The 25,535-nt window shown below is 32.1% G+C and overlaps 3 protein-coding genes across 4 annotated transcripts; 2 read left to right on the top strand and 1 right to left on the bottom strand.

Moving 5' to 3' along the window:
* Positions 1-939: 939 nt before the first annotated feature.
* On the bottom strand, positions 940-1,875 carry LOC106439441 (rapid alkalinization factor 23). The gene has a single exon (XM_013880884.3). The coding sequence runs from the start codon at positions 1,539-1,541 to the stop codon at positions 1,140-1,142; it is 402 nt and encodes a 133-aa protein (XP_013736338.1). The 5' UTR covers positions 1,542-1,875; the 3' UTR covers positions 940-1,139.
* Positions 1,876-4,743: 2,868 nt separating this feature from the next.
* On the top strand, positions 4,744-6,197 carry LOC106439440 (protein SRC2-like). Its single transcript, XM_013880883.3, has one exon. It carries the CDS (start codon positions 4,873-4,875, stop codon positions 6,088-6,090), a length of 1,218 nt encoding a protein of 405 aa, XP_013736337.2. The 5' UTR covers positions 4,744-4,872; the 3' UTR covers positions 6,091-6,197.
* Positions 6,198-12,425: 6,228 nt separating this feature from the next.
* Positions 12,426-14,362, top strand: LOC106439439 (auxin-responsive protein IAA26). 2 transcript variants are annotated; one of them, XM_013880882.3, is made up of 5 exons: positions 12,426-13,118; positions 13,234-13,517; positions 13,605-13,737; positions 13,933-14,000; positions 14,082-14,362. In XM_013880882.3, exons 1-5 carry the CDS (start codon positions 12,820-12,822, stop codon positions 14,114-14,116), a joined length of 819 nt encoding a protein of 272 aa, XP_013736336.1. In that variant the 5' UTR covers positions 12,426-12,819; the 3' UTR covers positions 14,117-14,362. The 2 variants fall into 2 exon arrangements, with proteins under 2 accessions (XP_013736336.1, XP_013736335.1); XM_013880881.3 differs by having other exon boundaries at positions 12,476-13,118; positions 14,070-14,362.
* Positions 14,363-25,535: the final 11,173 nt, after the last annotated feature.

Genomic DNA, 25,535 nt, shown 5'->3' with positions numbered 1-25,535 from the left:
TGCTACTTGTACAGAGAACTTGTATTAAGGATATGGGAAAGCAAAGTCCGCGTGACAAGGACGTGGGAGATGTAGTTGTCGTTTCTTGTTTTGTAATGCCCATGATAGAGACTTTCTAATTTCCATATAGTATTATATTTGAGCTTCGTTATTGGATCAATATTACATAATAATTCGAATGTATAATAAGTATTTCAAATCGGTGATGAGTTTTGTTTGCCTCTGGGCTGTGAGTGAGGGATGGGAGAGAGATGTGGTCCAAATTGCCTTTGCGTCATTTCTTTTTTCTGCATGTATTTATATGTGAAAATGCGACAAGAGGAAAAATAAGACCCGTTGATTTGAAGTGCAATAAATTGAAAATGTACGTAATCGAATTGTTGATGCGATTTCAAATGAGTCCCTTACCCATATGAATCCTTTTTGAATTAGTGTAACAATTTCCTTTGTTTTTGATAAATTTTCGTTTCCCTTCCAACGAGTTTTTTTTCTAGTAATGGTCACGAAGAGCTTATGTGTTTGGTTTTCTCTTTTGTTTTCTATTTGGTCAAAAACTCATTTGTTTGGTTTATACGTTGGAGTTCTCGTGACAACAAATTTTAGTAATAATAATTTCATTATATTTATTTGGACTATGATAGATTATTTATACTATTTATTTTCTGACGTGTTCACAAAACAAAAGTTATTATAAGATACGTGTGACTCTGCAGCTTTGCGCCTTTGCCGAAAGGGATACAAGTGAAGTTGGCTCCCAACCAAATCACATTATCGTCCGTTTTATTTTCCATCAATATTCATAAAATAGTATTTCTCTATCACATGCATGATGCTATAATACATATATCATTAAACAATACGTATAGACTGCCTATCAATATTCCAATTAACTACATTATTAGCTCAACACATTCGTTTTATCAGCCTTGATGCTATCGATCACAATGTAAATTATCTCATTTATTCCATATTTTATTTTCCTGGTTTATGTACCAAATTTTTACATATCGATAACATATATTATCCAGAGAAATTTACATATATAGTTTATATCTGCGTATGAAATAAGCAATGAGCTACGAAAATTCTGACAAATTATATATAAAAAGAAATTTCGAGGAAATTGCAGTTTACAATATTTATCGCCGGCAGCGAGTGATGACGCTGCAGCCGCGAGAGTAAGGGTTGGCCTGAGCGCCACGTCGGCAATTGTAGTAAGACGCGCCGCGTCTTGAGCAGGGAACAGTGTTTCTCCTCAGCGCACCGTAGCTGATGTACCTCCTGGTCGCTAACATGCGCCGGTTGATCTCCGAGTCCATCTCGAACTCAGCTCCCATTCCTCCGCCGTAAAAGAGATCTCCTTCTTCTACAAGGGCGGCGGAAACCGAGCACTCGGCGATGGTACCGCGGCACTCTGTCTCGAACGGAGGGAAGTCGAGGGACTGAGAAGAAACGGCGGCTACGGACAAGTACTGGACGGCGAGGATTACAAAGATCGCGAAAATCGCCGCCGCGCCGGAGTTTATGGAGAGGCCTCTCATTGTTTTCTGTGCACGAACTTTGAAGAAAGAGAAAAGAGAGAAACAGAGGAAAGGTTTGATTAAAAGAGAAGTTTCTTAGTGAAATGCCACTGAAAGATATGAGTATTTACAGTAATACCACTTTGACTTTATAGGTGTGATGTTAGATATACAGCTTTTATTACAAGTGGGGTCTTTTTAGTTAGCTTCAGATCTAAGTATGATTAATGCGCTAAGTGTTTTGATGGAGATGTCTCCACTCTTTATTTTTGTTACTAAATTTGCTTACTTTACGGTTTTTATGCTTAATTTTATAACGTTCTAAATCTAATCATAATCAGAAGTAGAACGGTTATTTTTTTTATACAACAAAAGTTATGATTTTTTTTTTTTGCTTTTGCCATTATGCATAACATTTTAAAAACTTAATGCAACGGTAGATAAGAATAGTACAGAGCGCATTTAGTTTTAGTTTTGACAATTATGAGTGGTTTCCTTCCATGATCTATGATTATTTCAAAGAAAAACATACCTATGAAGGAGTTTATAGATTTACCGTGTTAGTTACTGGTACTCCATTTGGAATTTGGAATTTTCATCAAATTGGATATTAGAGAAACCATATTATGCGCAACGCCACGCCGCACCAAACAGATGTTTATGAAAATGGAAATTAATTTTAAAGAGAATTTGGACCCCACATGTACCGGGAATTGAGCTTTATTTGGATTTTGTTCAAGTTTCTTTGCAATTTATGTGTATGATGTGTGACTGAAATTACATGTTCTCACTTCTCACCGATTCACGCGTTTCTATCTTATGAAACCTAAGGTGAGTGTGTACACTTGCATGGAACCTCCTGTTGTAATATACACTGGAGAGTAAATGCAGTTGAATACAGGCCCGGAACAAAGCGTATATGGCCGAGTGCATAATCAAAAAACTTATGACATTTTCTTGCACAGATAAAAAATTTAGGGCCCTCAAAAAATCAAAACTCTAGAGCCCTGTGTATAAAAGAAATTTGCAAAAAGAAAAGTGGAACCCTGTGCAATTGCTCCGTCCGCACACGTCAAAATGGGCCCTGGTTGACTATATAGGAAGTTGTTTATAGACTCTTTTGTGCTAACGTGTGTGCAGCGACATTGAAACATAAGGTGAGTGAAATCACATCTATCATAGATTATCTATTTTTAACAAACCGAAGTTTACAAAATCCAAAATTGTTTTTCGTGGTCTACCTTAATTTCTAGTTGGTTCCTGTATATAAGGCACCATTGTAAGACCATTGTAACTTAGACATGTCAATTAAGGTTGAAACTCGCAGTTCATCTAACCCTAAAGATTTACCAGATTTGGGCTTAGTTTTATAAGTTCAAAAAAAATTGGACTTTTCGGGCTAAGCCTATTTGGACATCAGAAATTTTGGGCCTAAGTTTATTTGGGTTAGGCCTGGCCCAAAAACCCGAAACTTTATAATTTAGCTTAAATATTATCATTCTTGAATCAAAACTATTATTAATATTAACATATTATTTTAATATTTTTATCCAAAACTCTAATACAACAAATATGAAAGTGGTTAATGTACTTTATTGTTTGATCATCACAAGTCACATTTTAAATTTTGCAAATCTTATTAAATTTGGTTTGTTTATAATATATTTTTAAAGCATACGAAAAAGTAAAATATTTTTGATAAAGAAGAAAAATTTTAACTTACTTTCTATTTTAAAACTAAAAATGAAATTGTTTTTTAATGAAAGTTCACGATGTAAGTGATAATGATAAATTATTTTTCGAAAAAACCTATAGCCCTACAAAGATTGGGCCAGACTTTGAATTCTAAACCCAAAATATTTTCGTGCCAGGCCGGACTCAAAATATGAATAGGTTTAGCGGCTTTGGACCGGACTGGACCGGTCCGAATTGACACTATTATAACCTCTTAATAAAAAAGGAGGTTTATGTGTGAGATAACTATATTAAAGAAATGTAATATTCAAAGCCCAACTAAGAGATTGAAAGCCCATAATAACGAAGGCCTAATAGTATTCTTCAATTCCTGGATATTTAAGGTCCCTAACCATGGTTGGATTCCTTTGATCTTGCATTAGTCTTCTTAAGAATGATTTTTTTTCCCATTGTATAAGGTTTATGCTGATACATTACCCTATGAGGAGGCAATGCTCTGTGGTTCCCAATATTTATTCTTTCATTTCTGGTAGTAAATGTTAAGATAGATTCTTTTCCTTGATAACTAATGAGTTTTTATTTTCTATTATCTTTCTGGTGTCATTATTACGGATTAACGTTTTTCTCGTTAGATACCACAGACGGTTTTGACCGGCAAAAAACATACTATTACACAGAGAAGTCATGGCATTGCAAAATGTAAGGTTTATGCTGATATATTACCCTATGAAGACGCATCAATGCTGTGGTTTCCCAATATTTATTCTTGGTAGTCAATGTTAAGATATATTCCTTTCTTTGATAATTACTCTTTCCGCTTTTTAAAGATAAATATTTTGATGTTTTCACATGTATTAAAAAAATACATTGATTTTTTAAAATGATCAAATTCAATGCTTTTTAACTAATAATTTTTCAATAAATTCAATTAATTTTATTGAAATTTACAATTTTGTATAGGCAACATAAAAAAAAAAATATTTGTGAAACAAATTTCTTTTTTAAAAAAATATATCTTAACGAAACTGAGGGAGTAGTTTTTTTTTCTATTATCTTTCTAGTGTCATTATTACGGATTAACGTATTTGTTTGGTTAAATACCACAGTCCACAGACGGTTTTGACCGGCATAAAACATGTTACGAAGTGAAGTCATGGCATTGCAAAATGCGAGCGAATCAGCCTAGTGGTTCGTCCCATACGGCGTTGACTCCTCTACTCCAGTCGTGGAGCCCAAAAACGATTTTAGACTTGTAAACTAAGCTTTAACTTCCTTCTATAATTAATGGTGGACACAGGCATAATAAAGTTTCCGCGTCAGGAAATATTTCGTTCAATCGGTCAAGCCTTGTGATATTAGAAAGCAATGCCATAAACTGAAGCGAGATAAGAAAAGACTAGCATCTAATCTACTGATACGTGTCAAAAGACAATGCAAATCAACGGCTTAGATTGATTTATTTATAATGAGAAGAATCTTCTACTGTCCACTAGATACGCACCTGTCAATGTAATAACACGACTATAATAGCTTTGAAGCTTCCGTTACTTAATATTTTACGCGTAAAACAAATATTTATCCGTCACTACATCCCATTTTAGACGAAAACAACAATTTAATCTCATTCTCTTCTCTTCGCTCTCTCTCTCTCTACACCATGGCGAATCTCACCTTAGAGCTCAACATCTACTCTGCAAAGGATCTTGAAAATGTCAACCTCATCACCAAGATGGACGTATACGCCGTCGTTTCGATCAACGGCGATGATTCCCAGAAGAATCACAAGGAGAAAACAGCCGTTGACAGAACCGGAGGATCTGAGCATACATGGAACCACGCCGTCAAGTTTTCCGTCGATCAAAGGTTGGCACGTGAAGGCCGTCTGACCCTCGTCGTGAAACTGGTCTGCGATCGAATGTTCGGAGGCAAAGATCTAGGAGAAGTCCAAGTTCCTGTTCTTGAGCTTCTCATTTCCTCGCCGTCATTTAACGGTGATGGTAACGGTAACGGAAACGGACAAGGGATGAGATTTGTAACGTATCAGGTGAGAACTCCGTCTGGGAAAGGGCAAGGCTCCTTGACTTTCTCGTACCGGTTCGATATGCCTTCGTTTAAACCGGATCTAATGGATTCACCGGTTCAATCGAATCCGGTTGATTCATCTCCTGTTCTCCCGCCGGCGAGCTGTCCTCCGGCGACTGAAGCTGGTTTCTATCCACCACTATCGTCAATTGGACATCCTCCGTCGTCTCAGCCGCAAGGCTATCCCGCGCCGCCGTGTCCATACCCGTACCAGCACCAGTACAGTTCTCATTACCCGGAACAGCCGGTCACCGCTTACCCACCGTCTTCCTCCGCCTCGAATCTCTATCCTCCGCCGTCGTACGGTGCTTCTCCGCAGGATCATGCCAATGTGTATCCGCCGCCGTCTTACGGTGGTTCTCCGCCGCATCATTTCAATGTGTATCCGCCGCCACCTGATAAACCCGTTCATTCGTACCACCAGATGCAACCGTCACAGTCGTTTCACGGGTACGCGCCGCCGTCTCCTGGTAAACCCGGTCACTCGTACCACCAAATGCAGCCGTCACAGTCGTTTCACGGGTACGCGCCGCCGTCTCCTGATAAACCCGGGCACTCGTTCCACCAAATGCAACCATCACATTCGTTTCACGGGTATGCGCCGCCGCCGTCTCCACAGACTCAGCATGGGTATTGTTATCCGCCGCCCGGATACGGGCACGATCGTCCGCCGACGCAAATGCCGCCCAAGAATAATAAACCTGGGGTTGGGCTTGGAATGGGAGCTGGGCTTTTGGGAGGAGCATTAGGTGGGCTTTTACTCGGCGATTTAGTGTCTGACATTGGCTTTTGATTTTAAAATGTTTACTTGTGAGAACTGAGAAAATTCGTTTTCTTTATTTTTTGTGTTGTCAATAATTCCAGTTGCGTGGCATGACATATACAGTATTTGGTTTTGTTTTTGTTTTTGTTTTTTTTTTGTTTTTTGATGGAGAACCTGTCGGTAGATTGCAATGTCAATGTGCATACAAGTCATAGGAGATACTACAACCCTAATATACAAAAAAAAAAAACATATCTACAATTTTATTTACAAATAGTTTTATATCTGTGTTTAATAATGATAAAGTGTGTTATATATCAATGACTGAAAGTCTAAAACTAAACCATTTCTCTAGTTGATGTGATCCATGGTACTTATTTCAGTGTAACCTTCATAGTCTTAACCTTTAACTTTACCTATATGTCTCAATGAATAATATAATATACTTCGTATTGCGCTTTTTCCTTGATTTTCAATATGAGTATATTTTATTATTAAGCAATTTGTGCGCTTTATGTATACATTTTGAGAGTATGTTAGTAAGGAATTATATAACTGGGTAATATCACTTTTTAAAGTATGAGCTGCAATCTTCCCTATTTCAAATTCACAATGTTTGCTTGTGTATAAAATCCACAGCTCATAGGAAAACTGCAAAATTTAAACCCTTTAGAGATGCTTGCTCACATTTTATTTTGTTTAGTAAGTTGGAAAAGATTTGGTTAGTTATTAATATTTGGTCGACTGTACTACTTGGTAGTTTGTTCTAAGATATGTAAATAAATGTTGACTTAAGAAATCACCAAACTAATGTAGATGGAATGTATAGCTAGTCATAGAATAATCAAATGCTCATGGTAATGCTTAGACAGAATCAAGATTTAAATAGTCAAATAACAGTTGGTTACGGTCTAAGGCTCTAAGGATTATGTTCTTGTCTTCTCCCCCACCCATAAGAGACTACAAGCTTCTTATCATATTTGTTGTCGATGAAGTAACACGAGTGACCCGCAAATAGATTTTTGTGATATAATTTTGGAAAATCAGGTATTAAGTAAATAATGAAATTATATCCACACCACAACCTCATCCCCATTTTCTTTTAATCTTCTCTTCTTCCTTTTTCACCCAAATCAAGCTAAAGTAAACCGAACACAACCCAAATATACGTAACTAGTTTTGGTTTTGAGTTCAGCTTAAGTTTTATATAAACCGAACAAATTCTCCAAATTCCAATGCAAGTACTAGTAGCCATGCACGTCGTAGTCACAAACGTCAACTATTACGACCATGAATTAAGTTCAATAAAAAGCTGGGCCTTTTTCTGTGTGGATTTCGTCCATTTAGATTAGGGTTATTGATGCTGTTCCAAAAGAAAAGATAACGCTTATTGATAATATCGGAAATTTCATTCCCCCACCTCCCAAAAATATGATGCTTTTTTTACTTTTTTTAGATAAGACATGAAATTTTAGTCTAACTAGAGATTTTTTCCGCGCTTCGCGCGGATTATGTCTTATAAATTTATTTTATTTATAATATTATTTGTTAATTTTTTTCTTTTATATTAACTTCTTGTTTTTCCAATGTTAGTTTTTCTTAATTTAAATTTATATGTTAATAATTTTTCATTTTTTTGTTGTAGATGGAGAATTATATTTTTTATTGATGGTTTTTTGTATGTGATAGTGACATAAACTTTTTGAAATTTTAAAATAATATTATATATAGTACGATTAACACATTTAAGAAAAGAAACATATTCAGACACATTTTACACAGGTTTTATATGCATAATTTTAAACATTATATATGTATATATTATAAGTTTGAAACATGTAAATGCTTTCTAAAGCTAAATACTTGTTCTGAGTTTACATAACTTATCGAAAGTTTTATCTCTTTTTAAATTCAAATCACAGAAAAAATATAAAAAAGTCAGTATAGATAGGTTTTTTGGGCTTTTAAATCAACACTGAAAAATTACATGAATCAGATAACAACAGTTTTGTAAACAACTGGATAAAATTTGACTGAGCCAAAGATTTTCACACAATATGTTCTTTCTTCTTCAAATTGCGAAGAGCCTATAGGCACAAGAAAAAAATCATAATTTTTGTTTTCACTTATATAACATTTTTCTCCTTTACACACGAAGTTTATTACACTGCTATAAGCAATGTAGAACTCTATTCATATAAGATTCACATCTATACATTTTGACAAAGAAGAATTTCAGCCATCTTTAGTTTTGGAATGTACCAACTTCAGTCATATACACTATATTTTCTCTATGATTCAAAACTTATAATTTTAATATATGTGCAGATTTCCATGTGAAAAGGCACGTACGCCATCTATCATTCAACCTATTACTTTTTCCAAAGTAAACACTATAATCCTCGTTTGGTTAGCTCCACAAACTAATCTCTTTGGATCAGTTTATCAAAAAATATGGATACTAATGTCAGAAAAGAATATAAACACTATCAACAATACATATTGGCACAAGAATATTTGGTTCAAGGAACATATTCCACGTAATGCGTTTATATCATGGCTGGCTTTGCGGAGAAGACTGCCAACCAAGGATCGCTTGAGGCGTTGGGGATTAAATGTCTCAGGAACGTGCGCCCTTTGTAATCTGGAAATAGAGACTCACCATCATCTCTTCTTTGAGTGCTCTTTCTCTCGCTTGATATGGGAGCCTTTTGCTGCTGAAGTTTGGATTTCTCCTCCGGCTGATCTACACTCTGTTGCAGCCTAGATCAATCAACCTCGCGTCAACGTAGATGCACATGCTACTCCAGTCATCAAGCTCTACTTTCAGTCATGTCTCCTCACCTTCATCAGTCATCCTTGCCTCTTTCGACCGTATGATGCGTGACCGTCTGCTCTCTTACCCGGTAAGTTCTTCTTTCTCATCTTCTCTACTTCTTTTTATATTTCTTGTATAAGACTTCCTTAAGGCTTTTTTTACCTTGAGTTGTTGTTGGTTGTTTTTGTTTCCTTGCTGTAATAAGTTGTTTAAAAACAACAGTGTAACATTTTAGAAAATAATAATCTTAACATCTTACCAAAAAAAAAACAACAAATATTGACTTATTTATGTGAATATATATTTTATTTTAAATCATTATAGTGGACGAATAAAACACCATAATTTGTACAACAAATTTTCTTAGATTCACCTCATCATACTCACCATTTTACCATTTTAATTACATAATTTTACATGAGCTTCTTCATCCTTCCCGGTTATTTTCTCTTTATTTATAACTACAATATAATGTTATAAATTATATATATTATAAATTAATAATTTATTTACCCTTAAAGTCTAACTATTAAAATATAACATAATTCAATATAGATATATGATTCTATTAATAAATTAGCAGTTACAAATTTGAAATTTCTAGAAATATCAAAAGTTGTATGTTAGTTAATTATTTTCTAAATGATATTTATTTTTAATTCTTTTTAGATGAGAATATTTTGGCTGAGGTGGATAGTGTCAAAAGCCTTGAATTTAGTCCCTTTTATATAGTAGGATACTATTCAATTTAGACAGTGCATTCATGTTTTAATCTATCTTATTTTTTTGGATAAGTTAATCGATTTTTAATTTGATAAACAGAAGCATTAAAATATACGACAATATTTAAAAATATTTAAAAATTACAAAAGAATGCACAAACTTTTGGAATGGAGCTCTTAATTCCTAAAGTTAATGTTTGGTTTTACGTTATGCTCCATTCATTTTATATTAAGTGCCGTTTTAACTTTTAAATTTTATTTTATTAAAAGTATAGTTTTACATTTTCAATGCATATTTTAAACAAAATTTCTAATTTATATCTTTATTTTAATTCATTAATTACTAAAACTAAATAAAAATTATTATTAAATAAGGATAAAACAAAAAATTAACATTTTTCTTAATTGTGTACAAAAACTTTAAACAACATATATAATATATTTTTGTTCTCAAGTTTTGTTTATGTAATACTTCTATGTTCCTATAAAAGATCCATGTTTTAGAATTTTCACACTTTTTAATAAAACATATTAAAACTTAGCTATAAATGCATAGTTTTTTTTGTAATTTTATATTTTCTATATTTTTAAACCAATAAAAATTTTAAAAATATAATTAATGTTTTGAACTTCACAATTTATCATTATTAGTTGATAAAAACTACATTAAAAATATAAAATATTTTTTTTAAAACAATTTTTTTTCTAGAATATGAATCGTGTTAAAACGGAAGACATACATAGCAATTAGCACACCGAAAAGCAAAAACCCTACAAAATAAAAATTAGTGCATTAAATAATCTATTGCTTTAGACAGATTTAAATATAAAAATTAAACCATCAGTTTATATTTCGTGGTGAAATTCTGGAAAGAGCATCATTGCCACCACTATTCTCTTCTTTATCTTCCCCTTTTATTTTTTTCTTTCTCCTTTCATGATATGGACATTCATTTCACGAGTTGTTTTGTTTCTTTTTCTCATGTGTCGGCATCTTTTAATTGGATTCTTTGGAATTTTAAATCACACCCTTCATTTGTTGTGCCTCTCTTTTCACTTATACGGTTGTGATTGAAGGCCAAAATCTAACCTTATATTCGTACGAACTACAAAGCTTGCGCAGCTGTAATATGTGATCCACTGTCTAATCTGTCAGAGCGGATCTAGTTCTGGTTTCTAAAATATTTATATTATTTTGATGTATTTTCACTTTGAACCATGGTGAGATAAGAAAGTGCGGTTAGGTTAAACTAGAGAGGTTAACCGCGCAGTTAAGGTTTGTCTCTAGTGAGAGAAAAAGTCAAGGAGTTGGGTAAAACGAAGACAATATATGACTAGCGACACACTCCTTTCTTTTTTTTACCAAAATACCTTTCTTTACTTGACCGGAACTCTTCATCCTCATTTTTCTTCGTCTGTCTCTTCCGTGATACCGCTGTCACACGTGGGGGAGATATGCACATTCTGTTTCCCCTCTTGAAAAGAAAAAAAAATACTACCAAATAAATGGTTTTTTGTTAAGTTTATTTTTAAACTTTAATTTTTTATGTTTAACTATGTCAATTCTATGATTTATGGTGTAATTTACTCCTTGTATTTCAGTTTTATTTGATGTTTAAATAGAATATTTTTGATTAAAATAAATAAGGTTTCTTAAAAAATAAAAAAATAAATAAGGTTTCTGTACAATTACATAATATGATACTTTTTATTAGTTGAATTAATGTTATTCAATAATATTTTTATGTAATCAAGATCAAATATATTCCTTTCGTTCCTTAGTGATAGACTTTTTAGAAAAAATGTTTGTTTCACAAAGATGTACTTTTTGTGTTTTCTATAAAAAAATTGTAAATTTCAAGAAAATTAATTGATTTTATTGAATTACTATTAGTTAAAAATTATTGAAAATTACAGAAAACGAAACATTTATTATGGTACTTTAATATATTTTTTAATATATATGAAAATACTAAAAAGTTTATTTTTGTGGAACGCATAAAGTATAATTTTTTATTAATATATGTGCATTAACTTTAAATATCAATTAAAACAAAGTAGAAGAAATATTTACTTGTTTAGGGAAACATATTAAATATACCATCGCTATCCACACGTACGCATTGTTCTTAACTTTTGAAAAAACTATTGATTAAGCTACCTAACAAATTGACAGTTTTTTTCTTCTCTTTGTTGTAATGGCAAGTTTTTTTTTATTTTGAACAGTTAAATAAACAATTCACTGAGACGACATGCAGATTTGTATGTACTCCCATTTCTCATATCACTCGGTTAATCTTCCATTCTCCCATACAGTTCCTTTATTTTGAATAGGAAAAAAAAAATTATGTATATTTGTAGATATCGTAATGAGTGTTAAAGTTTTATATCACTATTACAACCAATAAATTTGTGTTTAAAAGCATGGGGATATGTATCGCATGGACAGTGGATAATGGTCCTTAAATTATGGGATCTTTCCTAGTTTCTTTATTGTTATCATATTTTGTTTTTATTCACCCCAGAAACAATTGTTTTATATTTTTGGGGTCAAGTTGTTTACTGGATTTATTCATTTAGTCATTTCTTTAATTCGCAAATACTACGCTTTGCTTCTTTCACTAGTTACCGATATTTGAGGCAGAAAAAAAGATAAAGACTGCGTGTCTTTTACTCCAAGAAAGTATTCTAAAATCGTTTTTACTGTGTTTCTTTCATGCCAAGAAAAGTTACCGGTTTCTCTGTAACATGCAAAAGTAGAGTCACTCTCTGCTTCCCTATTTTCTGGCTTTTTGTTTAATAATCGGCTCTTCTGCATACAAATCCAAATTTTCTTTTCTCTGTATTCTTAATTTTTTGCTCATCTCGTCCCTTTCAGAACCTTGGGAGAGAGAGAGAGAGCCCACCAAAGCGTGCACCAGAGAGAGAAAAAGAGACTAGGAACAAAAATAAAACCAAAGCATTGATTTTGTATAAAATCCCACCACTTGTCTTACCATTCCTTCATTACATCTCTCTTGCTCTCAATTTTTTTTTGGAGATTGTTTCTTTCTTAGAGGGTTCTCAGGTTTCTTCTCCTTAAAAGGTTTATTAGGGCTTTGTGAATCTCTGTCACACCTCTCATCTTGTGAGGAAGCTATAGTAAGTTTTGATCCTTTTGAAGCAAATCGTCAGTTTTTTTAAGTTTTGGATTCTTGCTTTTGTAACCAAGAAAATCAAATGGAGGCTTGTCCAAGAAACAAAGAAACATGTCCTAAACTCCTTGATTTGATTCCCCAAGGAAGAAAATGGTACCAAGAGGAGAAGAACAACACAGATCACGAGCACAAACTTGAGCTAAGGCTTGCACCACCCGGTGGTGATGAAGAAGATCGTTCTGCCATTTACAATACGAACATAGAGACAAGAAACAACAACTTCGAGAAGGAAGCAGAAGAAAAATCTATCTTCAATCTCAGCGGAAACCATTCCTCTCCTTCCAACAAAACCACTTATGCTCCTCACATCTCTCACAAAAGGTATATTACTTTGACGAAGAATATTCTCTAAACATAATGGACCTATCACCTCTCTGTTTTGCTCTGTTTTTGGAGTTTGTTATTGACATATTTCTTTTTACTGTATGGTATAAAGAACTGCTCCTGGTCCAGTGGTGGGTTGGCCTCCGGTTCGTTCGTTCAGAAAAAAACTAGCGAGCACAAGCTCTTCAAAGCTCGGAAACGAATCCTTCCTTGGAGGTCAAGTCAACAAGAGTGGTGATGGTGAGAAGCAAGTCCAACCTAGTAAGAGGGAAGGAATGTATGTAAAGATCAACATGGATAGTGTTCCAATTGGTCGAAAAGTCGATCTCAATGCTTGTAATAGCTACGAACACCTCTCTTTTGCCGTAGACCAACTCTTCAGAGGTCTACTCGCAGGTTAAATCTTGATTCCAAATCTTTGTTATTTATAGCATGGTTCTTTTTTTTATTGAGTGTGTGTTTTGTTTATGCTGTTTGTTGTAGCTCAAAGAGAGACCTCTGGTGGTGAAGGAGAAGAGAAACCGATCATTGGTTTACTTGATGGGAAAGGAGAATTTACTTTAACTTATGAAGACAATGAAGGGGACAAGATGCTTGTTGGGGATGTTCCTTGGCAGTAAGAATCTTTTCCACCTTTTCTTCTCTGAATCTGATTCAGTGTTTTGCAGAATCAGATTCTTATATCACATAACAACAAAATAAGTATAAAGTATTCCTTTTTGTTAGTGTTTTCTCAAATTGTTTTATCCTTTGCGAAATGAATGTAAGCTAACTATTCTTTTTTTTTTTTTTATGTTTGTTCTAATCCCAGCATGTTCATTTCATCTGTGAAGAGATTGCGTGTGACTGAAAGCTCTGAGATTTCATCTGCCTTGAGATGTAAGCTTTTATTTTCTTCAATTTTATGTTAAAGATGATTTTTAGAGTCATTTCTGAAAAAGTGTTCAGCTGTATTTGCAGTTGGATGCAGTAAGCAACAGAAGATGAGGACTTGAAGTCTTGTAGAAACTTCTCTTTTGAGCCAGAGGGTCTCAGAGTTTTCAATTGTACATGTGGTTTTTGTTATATAAGAGATAATCATTAGTTTTGTTCAGAGAGGCATTTGATCTGATCTGATATATCTTCCTATGTCTTTAAGAAGCGTTATCTTTTAAGAAGATACTTAGAACATAATTAATCATCATCTCATGTCTACATAACTCTTTTTGAAAAATAAATGGAAGTTTTTATTCTCTGTAAAAGCTCTTTTTAACTTTCGTTCCAACTTTAGTATAATCATGTAAGAAGCTGAGAATGAAAGGCCGTTAATGAATATATATATTTACTTTAGTTCTGAGTCACTGAGTGTATACAAGGTTAAAAGTTGAAACCCAAAAAGTTTTAAGAATGATCAGTCCATATCAATTATTTTGGTGGCTACCGTCTCTTTTGCTATAGTGCAGATTTTAGCAGCTTTATTGTTCTCACTATATACATGTATGTAACACATTTTGCATTATCTATCAACTATTGGACCGTTTCTCAGTGGACAGACTGAAACATCACAAAGAAAACTGGTTTGTTAAAATTTTTTTTGTTCAAGTTAGCACATTGTTTTCGTGATAATATTTTGTTCATAGCGTTTTAAGTTAAACTTGACCGACGTACAATCATCTCTAGTTTAACCTTCTAATCTTTTAGTACTTTAATTAAAAAAAATTAAACTATCTCGTGTCTATGATGTTAACCATGTACAGCTAGCTAAAGGTTTCATAGCAATATATTTAGGTCTTGCTTTGGATTTCAAGTTGTTATCATAAAAATATGTCGAGTATAAGTTTATCGCGATGTATCACTTACAAAATTAAATTTTCACTTATAATTTTGTAATTTTACGAACATAAATTAACCACTTAGATCATCTTCAATGCTTTACTCTTATTTTAGAATAGTTTTTACTCTAAAACAGAATAGAAGTTTTTCTCAAATGATTTACTCTATATTTAACTCTAAAAAAAAATATTCTTAAATATATTCTTTTTTATTTTATAACTAATTCTTTTTACTTATAAAATTTACAAATTGATCTCTTATATTTTATTTTTCATAAAGTTCTTATAAATTATATATTTTTATCAAACATTTATTATCTTAAAAATTACATTATATTAAAACATAATACATTTAACTTAAACATCATCATTACTGTATCATTCCTACAAATGATCAATTAACGAATTTCGAAGCGCAATATAAACTTCTTTATCTTCAATTTTTCTAAATCGACCAAATGAGTAGGAATACCATATGCTAACATCCGAAATGCGGTCGTCACTTTTTGCAAAAACGATAATCCAACCATGCCCGCTGCATCCCTTTTTTGTGTGAAGTAGTTTGTCATAACTTTCAACGGCTCGACTATATGAAAGAATAGAGGACGTGACATACAATATCTCCTACGAAACATTACATCATTGTACACCGGCGTCTCCGAAAAGTAATCGTTGAACAATCTATATTTTGGTGATCAAACAACATCGGTTATCAATACCTTAAAATAAGGAAATACTGAATTTTTGGAACAACTAAAGAAGACAAGAGCACAACGAAAATATCACTTGGAAATTTAAAAGAAGAATTATGCTTTGAATGAGCTAAAGAAAGAAACAAATATTTATTTTGTGACTTGAATTCAGTGCAAGATCCAGAAGTTTGTTCATATTTTCAAGAGTAACGAACACGAATTTTACAAAAAAAACGTGGCCAACAACATGAACAAGAAGTTACTCCTTCATCTACCTCATTTGGCCAATATTTTAATAATTTTGGTGGATCTGGAGGCAATTTACCAGAATATTAAATCACAATTATCTATGATTTTAATTTTATGTTATGTTGTTCATTTCTAATTTTAGTATTTGTTTTCTTTGGCTAATTTTATAAAATTATTTTAGTTTTAATGCTTGTTTTCTTTGGCTAATAATAATAAGTTTCAAACGTTTATATATTGTCTTGAAGAGATTATGTGATGTTTGCATAATTAAATTACACAAAAAGTTACAAAATGAAAATTAAAAAAAATAAAAGTACTAAAGTATAAATAAAAAAGTTTCACTCTATAATAGAGTAAGAAATAGAGTTACTCTATTTTAGAGTAGGATATAGAGTGGGGTTGGAGAAGATTTTACTCTATAATAGAGTTTGTTGTAGAAAATAGAGTGGGATTGGAGATGCCCTTATTACTTTGAAACGACATTTAAAAAAAGAGATTTTTTTGTTTGAAAAACATTATGTCTGTAGAGTGATTACTGGAGTTACTAACGAATTGTTTATATGATTAAACCGGTATTAGTATTGTGCATAAATAGGTGTAAAATGGTATACACCTTAATTCGTAACGGAATCAGTGTACTTACACATATGTATACACAATACTAATACCGGTTTATTTATATACACAATCTAATAATGATAGCTTCAATTTGTTTGTTTTAGGTAATATTTGTTGTTTAGCAATTTCATAAAATTGTGAAAGCACTGTAACTTATTGAATAAGGTTTAAATGCTTCTACACCTAAGTCTCTGTTCAAATCTCAAACCATGCATTTTTTTGTAGCTTGTACATCGAAAATATCGACATGCAGAACTGTTTGGCGTCTGTCGATTCAAGTGTTTTGAAGAGAGTTTCATCGTGGAATCCTTATATGTAATTATTCATCACTAGCACATATATCGCATGTAGTTTATCATCATATATAATAGAATTAGAGATTATACGATGATATAATGTGTTATCCAATATTAAAAACAACTTTATAAAACATATTGCTCAAACTTTTACTTGCAAAAGTTCCATCATTTCTTCTGTTCCAAATATTCACACAATTACTCTATGTTTCATCGTTTGATGCATATATATAATTCCATTATATTTTCTAAAATAAGATAAGCAGAAAGTAAAGAGCAACGTCATGATCAATTGGTGTTCTTCTCATAAGGCAGCATGATTGGATGAGTTAGATTTTGATTGGGGAATTATGGGGAAAATGAATGAGACATGAATGATAAATATGATAGAAACATTGAATTAGGATAGTCATTTTCGTTGAGACATGCCTAACTCAAAGCAAGTATGGACTTACCACTCTTATCAAAGAAAGGGATATGTCATTTAATAATATGTCCATGATTGTGATGCTACGGAGAGAAGCTAAGAAATTGAACTATGAACACGTGTTATAGCGGTTTGCCAAATAAAATAAACACATGTTATATAGCTGTCTTTTTTTCTTGAAATTGATCAATAAAATGTTTAGAGCGTTAAACAAAGAAAACTCGGATGAAGTTTTAGAAAGTTAAACCAAATAGAAACGAATTAAGGCGTATACCATTTCAAAGTTTTTTTTTTCACAATGTGTTAATGAATATCAGAAACTTTATAGACATAATACATCTTTACACTCCAAAAATATGATACCGACACAATTATACAAATATAAAAATATTTTTGTCCTTTACTTTCGCAATACTTATTGAAATTAACTAGACTAATAAGATATTTATAAACCAAAAAAAGCCCGGAAAATTACAATATAGATATGTAAAGGGTGGTAATAATATAGTAGCACGGTTTCGTTTCTTCGCTAATTTTGTCGATCGTATGACAAGGCCGAAAGCCGGCACCATACATCGAGTAGCGTTTTACTCTCAAATGAGCCTTACAAGTTAGGTCGTCGACTTTCAAAACAACCACACACATTTTAAGATTTTAACAAATAGTACTTTTCAATAATTCTCTTGAGGAGAGCATAAGGGGATACTTGAACCACTAGAGAACTTGGTAGCACCTAAATTCAATGTATAATAATAAAATATAATGATTATAAAATCATATAAATAAATAATTTTATTTTAATATGTGTTTATGTTAATATATATATATATATATTTCAACTATACATCATATGATGTGTAATTAAACTATACTTCAAATGAAAATACATACTTATATTTTGATATATGCGTTGAACATATATTGAAAAGTTAATATTTTAATTTTGAAATCTTAATTATTTTTTTTTTAAATTATAAATTATTAAAACCACTAAACATTCCACATTAAAAAAAATCGTTGGTGTAAACTTTTGTTACACAAATATGCAAATAATCATAAAATCATATGAGTAGAAACCTCATTTAATAAATATTCATATTAAAAGTATACTATATATATGTTAATATCATTTAAATTTAATTATATATCATATACGATAGATAAAATTGATGGTTTTGATTTAGCTATCGTAAAATGATTGCGAATAAACAAGAGCGACTGTTTCATTTATATGCGCACGCCAATTTATTACATAATAGTAACTGATTTCTTAGTTATTTAATATATAATTATTATTTTATTATTTCATAATATGTAGAAAAATATAAAATAAGTAATAAATATAAAATATTTAATCTGCACAAGGCGCAGATCTTAACCTAAGTATGTATCTCTTTAATAATTTTAAATATTAAACATTTTCTAAATCTCAGCCCAAAACAAAATAACAATATGAGAATAAACTCAAAAATCAATATTTATATCGAGTAATAACCAAAATAAAAAAAAAGTGACACAAAAATGAGAAAAATATTGAAGATATATAGGATTGACACGTGAACATAAACTTCTCATAACCATAATTAACTTTTAAATTCCTAAATCATGATTGAAAACCGAGCCGATATAGTTTCATTATAACCAAATAGTAAGCCTGATATTTTTCGACCTAAACATTAGGTTCTTATGCGATAAGTTATTTTTGGACCTAAAAATTTTTAAAAGTGGGATCAGCTCATCAGTAAACAAATTATATAATTGACAAATTAAGAAAAAAAAAATTAAGAGCCAAAAATATTAATTCGATTAAGAATATAAATTTTATTTTTTCATACCATATTTCTTAAATAATTTTCATATAAATTTACCATGCACAAGACATACGTCTTATCCTAGTACATTATTATTTCAAATGATTATAAAATATTAATGCCCCTTATTGGTAGTGCCTACAAACGCTGTATATACAGTGAAAATGATTTCTCCGACATAATCTTTAAACATAGAGAACACTTAACAGATATATCTTGAAAAACAGTACGAATTTTGGCCCACATTAAGAAAATCAGTAAAGATTCTTAGATATATATCATCTGTCACAACTCACAATAGAGTCATAATCGCCTTATCTAGAATATGAATAATATATATCCGTATATGTATATGTGTATTGTGGTGATAAGAAGTTAGTTATCCATGGACCCGCTCTCGTATTCTAGGCGCATCAAATGTTTCAATGCTTATCATTGATCCCGATCTAATTAGTAATTTTGCTGAGTTAAGGGGCTTGATATATAAAGTTCGTCGTTGATCAGTATACATTTATTACTTTTCTCCATACCTATATTGAGAACGGGAGCTCAAAAGCAGTGATTATGGGTTTTGACAAGGATACAAGATTCTCCAATATATAAAGAATTCACCAAGTGGAGGCGCCCATAACTGTTGAATTGTTGACAAGGAGAGTACATATTATTGATTCTAAAGAAATAATAAACTGAGGGTTGAAATCCTTCTCCATTAATGTATATCCCACATGATGGCCCTTTGTACTATAATGTCAAATCTTTCTTTAAAAACGTGTAGATAAAAAACGCAGCGGAATGATGCAAGTTTATGGGAAAAACTCAATGGGGACAACGATTTTTCTCGATAGCAAACAATCCAAATTAATAACCTACATTTCTAATAAATATGGTTTAATCAAATATTAGTTCTATAAAAATTGTATATATGACACGGTAGTTGTGTGAAAAGAGTAATTTATTACCAACTAGGAATTTTCATACTCCCTCCGTTTCGATTTAATTATCGTTGTAAAATAAATTTTTTAAAGAAATAAGTGTCGTTTTATAATTTCAGTGTAAAATTTATTGACCTTATATTCTAATATAATTTTATATTGGTTAAAATATGATTAATTGTATTCGTAATAATGTTTTTCTTTTGAAAATAAGTAAAATTAAATGTTTTCCTAATCTGTGTGCCCAACTCTAAAAGACAATTAAAATGAAACGAAAGGAGTATTAACTAAAAATTTTAGATTATCTATGTAACATCCCGAGTTGTGATATATGGAAAAGCTTAAGAAAATTGATTTGGCTACCTATGTCACCAAAGTTGACTTATCTTTTCCGGAGCACATCCTGAAAGAACTCCAGAGTTAAGCGTTCTTGAGCTGGAGTAATGAAATGATGAGTGACCTATCGGGAAGTGATTCGTGATAGCATGCGAGTAAGGCCAAAGCATGGGAAAATGTCGGGTGGTGATTGCAGGGTCAGTAAACAGTGATTTCGAGCCTTTGGAAAATTAACGGACCGACCATCAGACGGGATGGGACCCACGGGCCGAGAGAGCGGGCGTGGGTGGCCTATTAGCCGTGGGCGGGTCGGGGCATTATAAGTGGTATCAGAACTGGTTAGCCGTCTCAGTTCTGACCTGAGAGGCGTCTTGAGACATGTCGTGGAGCGCAACGAGGACGTTGCGTTCTTTGAGAGGGGGTGAATTGTAACATCCCAAGTTGTGATATATGAAAATGCTTAAGAGAATTGATTTGACTACCTATGTCACCAAAGTTGACTTATCTTTTTCAGAGCACATCCTGAAAGAACTCCAGAGTTAAGCATGCTTGAGCTGGAGTAATGGAAGGATGGGTGACCTATCGGGAAGTGATTCGCGATAGCATGCGAGTGAGGCCAAAGCATGGGAAAAGGTCGGGTGGTGATTGCAGGGTCAGTAAACAGTGATTTCGAGCCTTTGAAAAATTAACGGAACGACCGTCAGACGGGATGGGGCCCACAGGCCGAGAGAGCGGGCGTGGATCGCCCATTAGCTGTGGGCGGGTCGGGGCATTACAATCTAGTGGAGATTTAAAGAGCTAAGAGCATCTCCAATGTAAAATTCCATTTTTTTCTCCAAAATGGAATAAAAGTGAAAATGAAGTTAAATTGCTCCAACCCTACTCCATTTCCCACTCTATAATGGAGTGATGAACAAAAAAATAATAGATTACTCCATTTATGAAGTAAATTTCATTGTAGAGTGAGATATGAAGTTAGGTTGGAGCATTTCTTACTCTTATATTCATTTTTACTTTATTTTAGAGGAAAAAAATAAAGTGAGGATGGAGATGCCCTAAAAGTTCAATACCCGTTGCGTATAGTTTGCTTTTTTTTAGAGAAAATTAATTATTAAAATAATTTGGATCTCTTTGGAAAATGTACGAAATTTCGAATCCAAAACCTCTATAAACATTAAAAATAGAGTAAATTATTTATGTCAATCTTTAGGCTACAAAATATTACAACAACAAAAAGCCAAAACAAAAGAACACATATACGAGAGCAGTCTCTCAACACGAAGGAATATAAGTTTTTATTAAAATGTGTGAAACGTACCACTGTGATTGCTGTAAAGCAATAAGATAATGAGGAGTGTTCTTCTCGACACTCACGAGCCAATGGAAACAAATCATATATCTTCTTAAAATTTGGACGTGAATATATAAGAAGAATCGACATTGGCCTCTATATTCTATTTATAAGGTAAAAGAGAGTAAAAAATAACTCTTTTCAAGTTGTGATGTATCGGATTACTTGTGTGCTCATATTGTATATGTATAATCATTGAGTTATATGAAAAATGTTTCTATGAGTTATATGTTCCTAGCAATCGAGTGCTTCTAGAAACATCAGTTTGACATTTTATAGGTTAAGACTTATTCGCTTCATCAGTTCAACATTCAGAAGCTTGCTGTATCCTCGTTTATATGTGTTTGTATATTTATTTCGGTAGAAATATGGTTCCAGAAGGGTAATATTGTAAATTGCGAAGAACATGGAAGTTTATGAAAAAGAAACGACTTATGTCCTCTCAGTGGCGGAGCCAATGAAGCAGCAAGGGGGTCAGCTGACCCCATCAATTTTTGAAATGATTTTACATAAGCATGTAATTGTAACTTAAATTGATAATTTATCAACTTTGCACTGGTTTGACCCCTGTCCATTGTGAAGCCTCCATACCTATTTTTTTAACCTACGAGTGTTATTAAAGCATAAAATATGAATTACAAAGTTATTATATATATGACCCCGGTAAACTTTTGTTCTACCTCTGCCACCAGTCCTCTTATTGTTGTATCTAGTATCTACTTCCTCATAACGAAGCAAGAGACAAAGTGAGGATACTGGATTTGGCAAGGAAGAGGAAAAAGCAGCAGAAGAAGAGGTATCTGAGAGATGGCCTGAAGAAGATACCTTTAAAGAGTGCCAATGTCATAAAAGGGTCTTATGGTGTACATGGTTTAGTCAGGCAAAAGAAAAATCTAAAAAAAAATCTTCTTTTACGCGTCATGTCTTTTCCTTCACAAAGTTCGTGAATTAAAAAACATGACCTATAAGGTTCATGTTGAAATAAGCAATTTTCTATATATACACATAGAATTGAACTTTATACATTTAAACGTTAATTAGGATGTTGATCTGGATGTGTTCTTGTGCAGCATGTATTAGCATAGACATGGAACTTGAAGCTTACTTCAATTATAACAGTAAAGTTCATAATTGAATTCAACGCATATTGATATGCAGTGTTTCAGACAACGGCATCGTTTAGTTGTTCATTATTACGTTTGTTGGATAACTTAAATTGATTTATTATGTTCGACTTCAAAATGAGTGTATTTTCTTCTCTATATTTAAAATTTATTGACTAGCAGAAAATAAGATCGGATATGTCATATAACTAGCAAAAAGAATGAAACTTGTAAATAAATAGAAAATATAGGATTCTAGGGTAGCCGAATGTTAGTGAGCTGAATCACGTGCAAAGATCTTCCAATATGTGAGAATTATTTTTGTGGAAAGAGGATATCCAGTTTTGAATAGACTAGTCAGTGATCCGATAGTGAGATGTAGGACTGAGATGAGAAGATGGAATTTATTTTGCCTTCTACAGAGATGATAGCTCATCGGTTCAAAATGTGTGGTTTTAAAACTAGGTTAAAAACAAGCATGTCTAACCTATTTCTATATCTATTCTATTAAAATAGAAGCCACAATTTTCTTTTATGTGTGATTTTTTTTTAAATGGATCCTCTCTAGAAATCATGTTTCATTTAATTCATATTAATATTTTATAACTTATAGTTATAACTACTTTCGCCTATAATCTCAGTTCAGTTAACAAACATATTTTGGCATCATTAGAATCACATACGATGACCAATTGGTATATCTAATTTCAAAATTATATACATATCAAACCTAACTTATTCTTAACAAGATTCACACTTGAACCGGCCCGCTTTATACATTTAAGAAACAAAGAAAGTAAAGTATTTAACCGGTTCTGACCATCATTTCTAATATATGATTAAGATTGACTATTCAACATGTTCCGTTTAAACACTAAATAAACCACATCACCCATCGGACTTAACCGGACATCAAGTGATCATTATTTGTAATACATATTAGCTTTGACTATTCAGCCGGTTCATTTTATACGGTAAATAAACCTTACAAAATCAGAGTTAACAGTACTTGGAATGTAATACTACTTATCTTTCGAAGTGATTTCATAAATCATGAATTATAGTTTAGAACCAAGTACATATTATACATATATCAAAATATTTATTATATATATATATAAAACTTCTATAGATTTATTACTTAAGATAAATATCTAAACTATTGAAACAGAAGTACAAAAAAGAAATAGCCCTGAGTTTTTCTAAAAAATTACAATAAAATGCCACTGAAATTATACACTGTCGTTTAACATAATAATAAAACCACCAAACTTGAATTGATAGACGTAAACGCGAAAGTAATTTGACAGACATAACAAACTTCCTGCAAAACATAAATATATTAAACCGCTATAGAAAATATTCGTATTTAATGATATTATAGTTATTAGTATCTTTAATATATATATTGGTGCACTAAATCGGAAAGGGAATTTACCTATTTCTACGCTAAGTAATACAATATCAATCAGCTAACACAATTTTATTATTCTGTTTTCAAAAATTTGCATATCACGTATGGCTAATCTTAAAAGCGAATATTCTATAAATCATGATGATTAAATATTAAAGGAAAGAAAATTAATTAATTCAAAAACGTATATTCACTTTTCTATTCCTTCTAATCACAACTACAAAATATTTAGTTAGAATATCCTATTTAACCTACACATTCCAAACCAAACTATATATACACCACCCCTACTGCGTGAAAACCATATCATTTTACGCTAAAAAAATATTTTCTTTGTAAATGTTATCTAAACTTCATTTCACAACTTTCGTCACCCATTATCTAATATAACCCGTTTTTCATTAAGTATAGGGTAAAGAGATATATGCTTCTTGCAAAAGAAGTCACATGCACCGAGTTCACGAGGCCTACCTATAGGAGAATGGGCAGTCGTTGAAAATGTTTTCATTTCTGCAGCTGGTGGACAATATCAAACAACCAAGCATCAATACAAGATGACAATCACAGAGGAAACTGTTATGACAGGTTTAGATTTAGCCGATGTTAACAATCCCAAACTCTGTTTTATACATTACATCCTAATATAACGATCTACTATATTTGTTCCTGATACTAACTTACGTATATCTTTTCAGTGGAAATGATATTTGTTATTTCGGTTAAAGCTGTTCATGCAGGTCATAGAAAAACAAATAATCAAACTGTAGGAATTTATAATTGCTCTTTGCAAGTTGGGAACAAACTAAATAGCTTTGGTGGAAAAATGCTGGCTGGTTCGTGTGCTATAAAAAGATTTGTTTAATTTGGAGGAACTAAAATTGTTTTTTATCAAACATTCATTTAAATAATGTTCTTTGTCTTTTGTTTTTGACAAATATATTCAATTTGACACTTGAAGCTATTTTTAAAGATTATAATTTATATAAAACTATTATTAACATAAACCCAGAAATGCATCACTCTGTCAAGCTAAAACCAAACTCATATAATTAAGGCAGGGTTCTTTCTATCTTATAACTAATTTTAGATGGTCCTACATTGTTTCATCTTATGAATTAGTAAGTATAGATAAGTAATTACTAACCGTGTTATGTTGATGTATTTTGGCTAGGTGGTTGTCCTCATTTACAGCTGGATTCCTGGAACATGGTTCTTAGAACATCGAATAGCATGCCAAACATTCAAAGAAGTCTAATATCAGTATATGAGTATTGTATAAAGATGAACCAAAATATTGATTCCAACTAATTGTTTCTATAAAACATATGAGACCGTCATATATAACAAAAAACATGTAAAGTTAGCATGCAACTA

The sequence above is a fragment of the Brassica napus genome, chromosome A3 (genome assembly GCF_020379485.1).
Source record: "Brassica napus cultivar Da-Ae chromosome A3, Da-Ae, whole genome shotgun sequence".
Classification (NCBI taxonomy): Eukaryota; Viridiplantae; Streptophyta; class Magnoliopsida; order Brassicales; family Brassicaceae; genus Brassica; species Brassica napus.
Note: the sequence above shows the minus strand (reverse complement) of the source record. Positions and strands in the feature narration are given on the sequence as shown.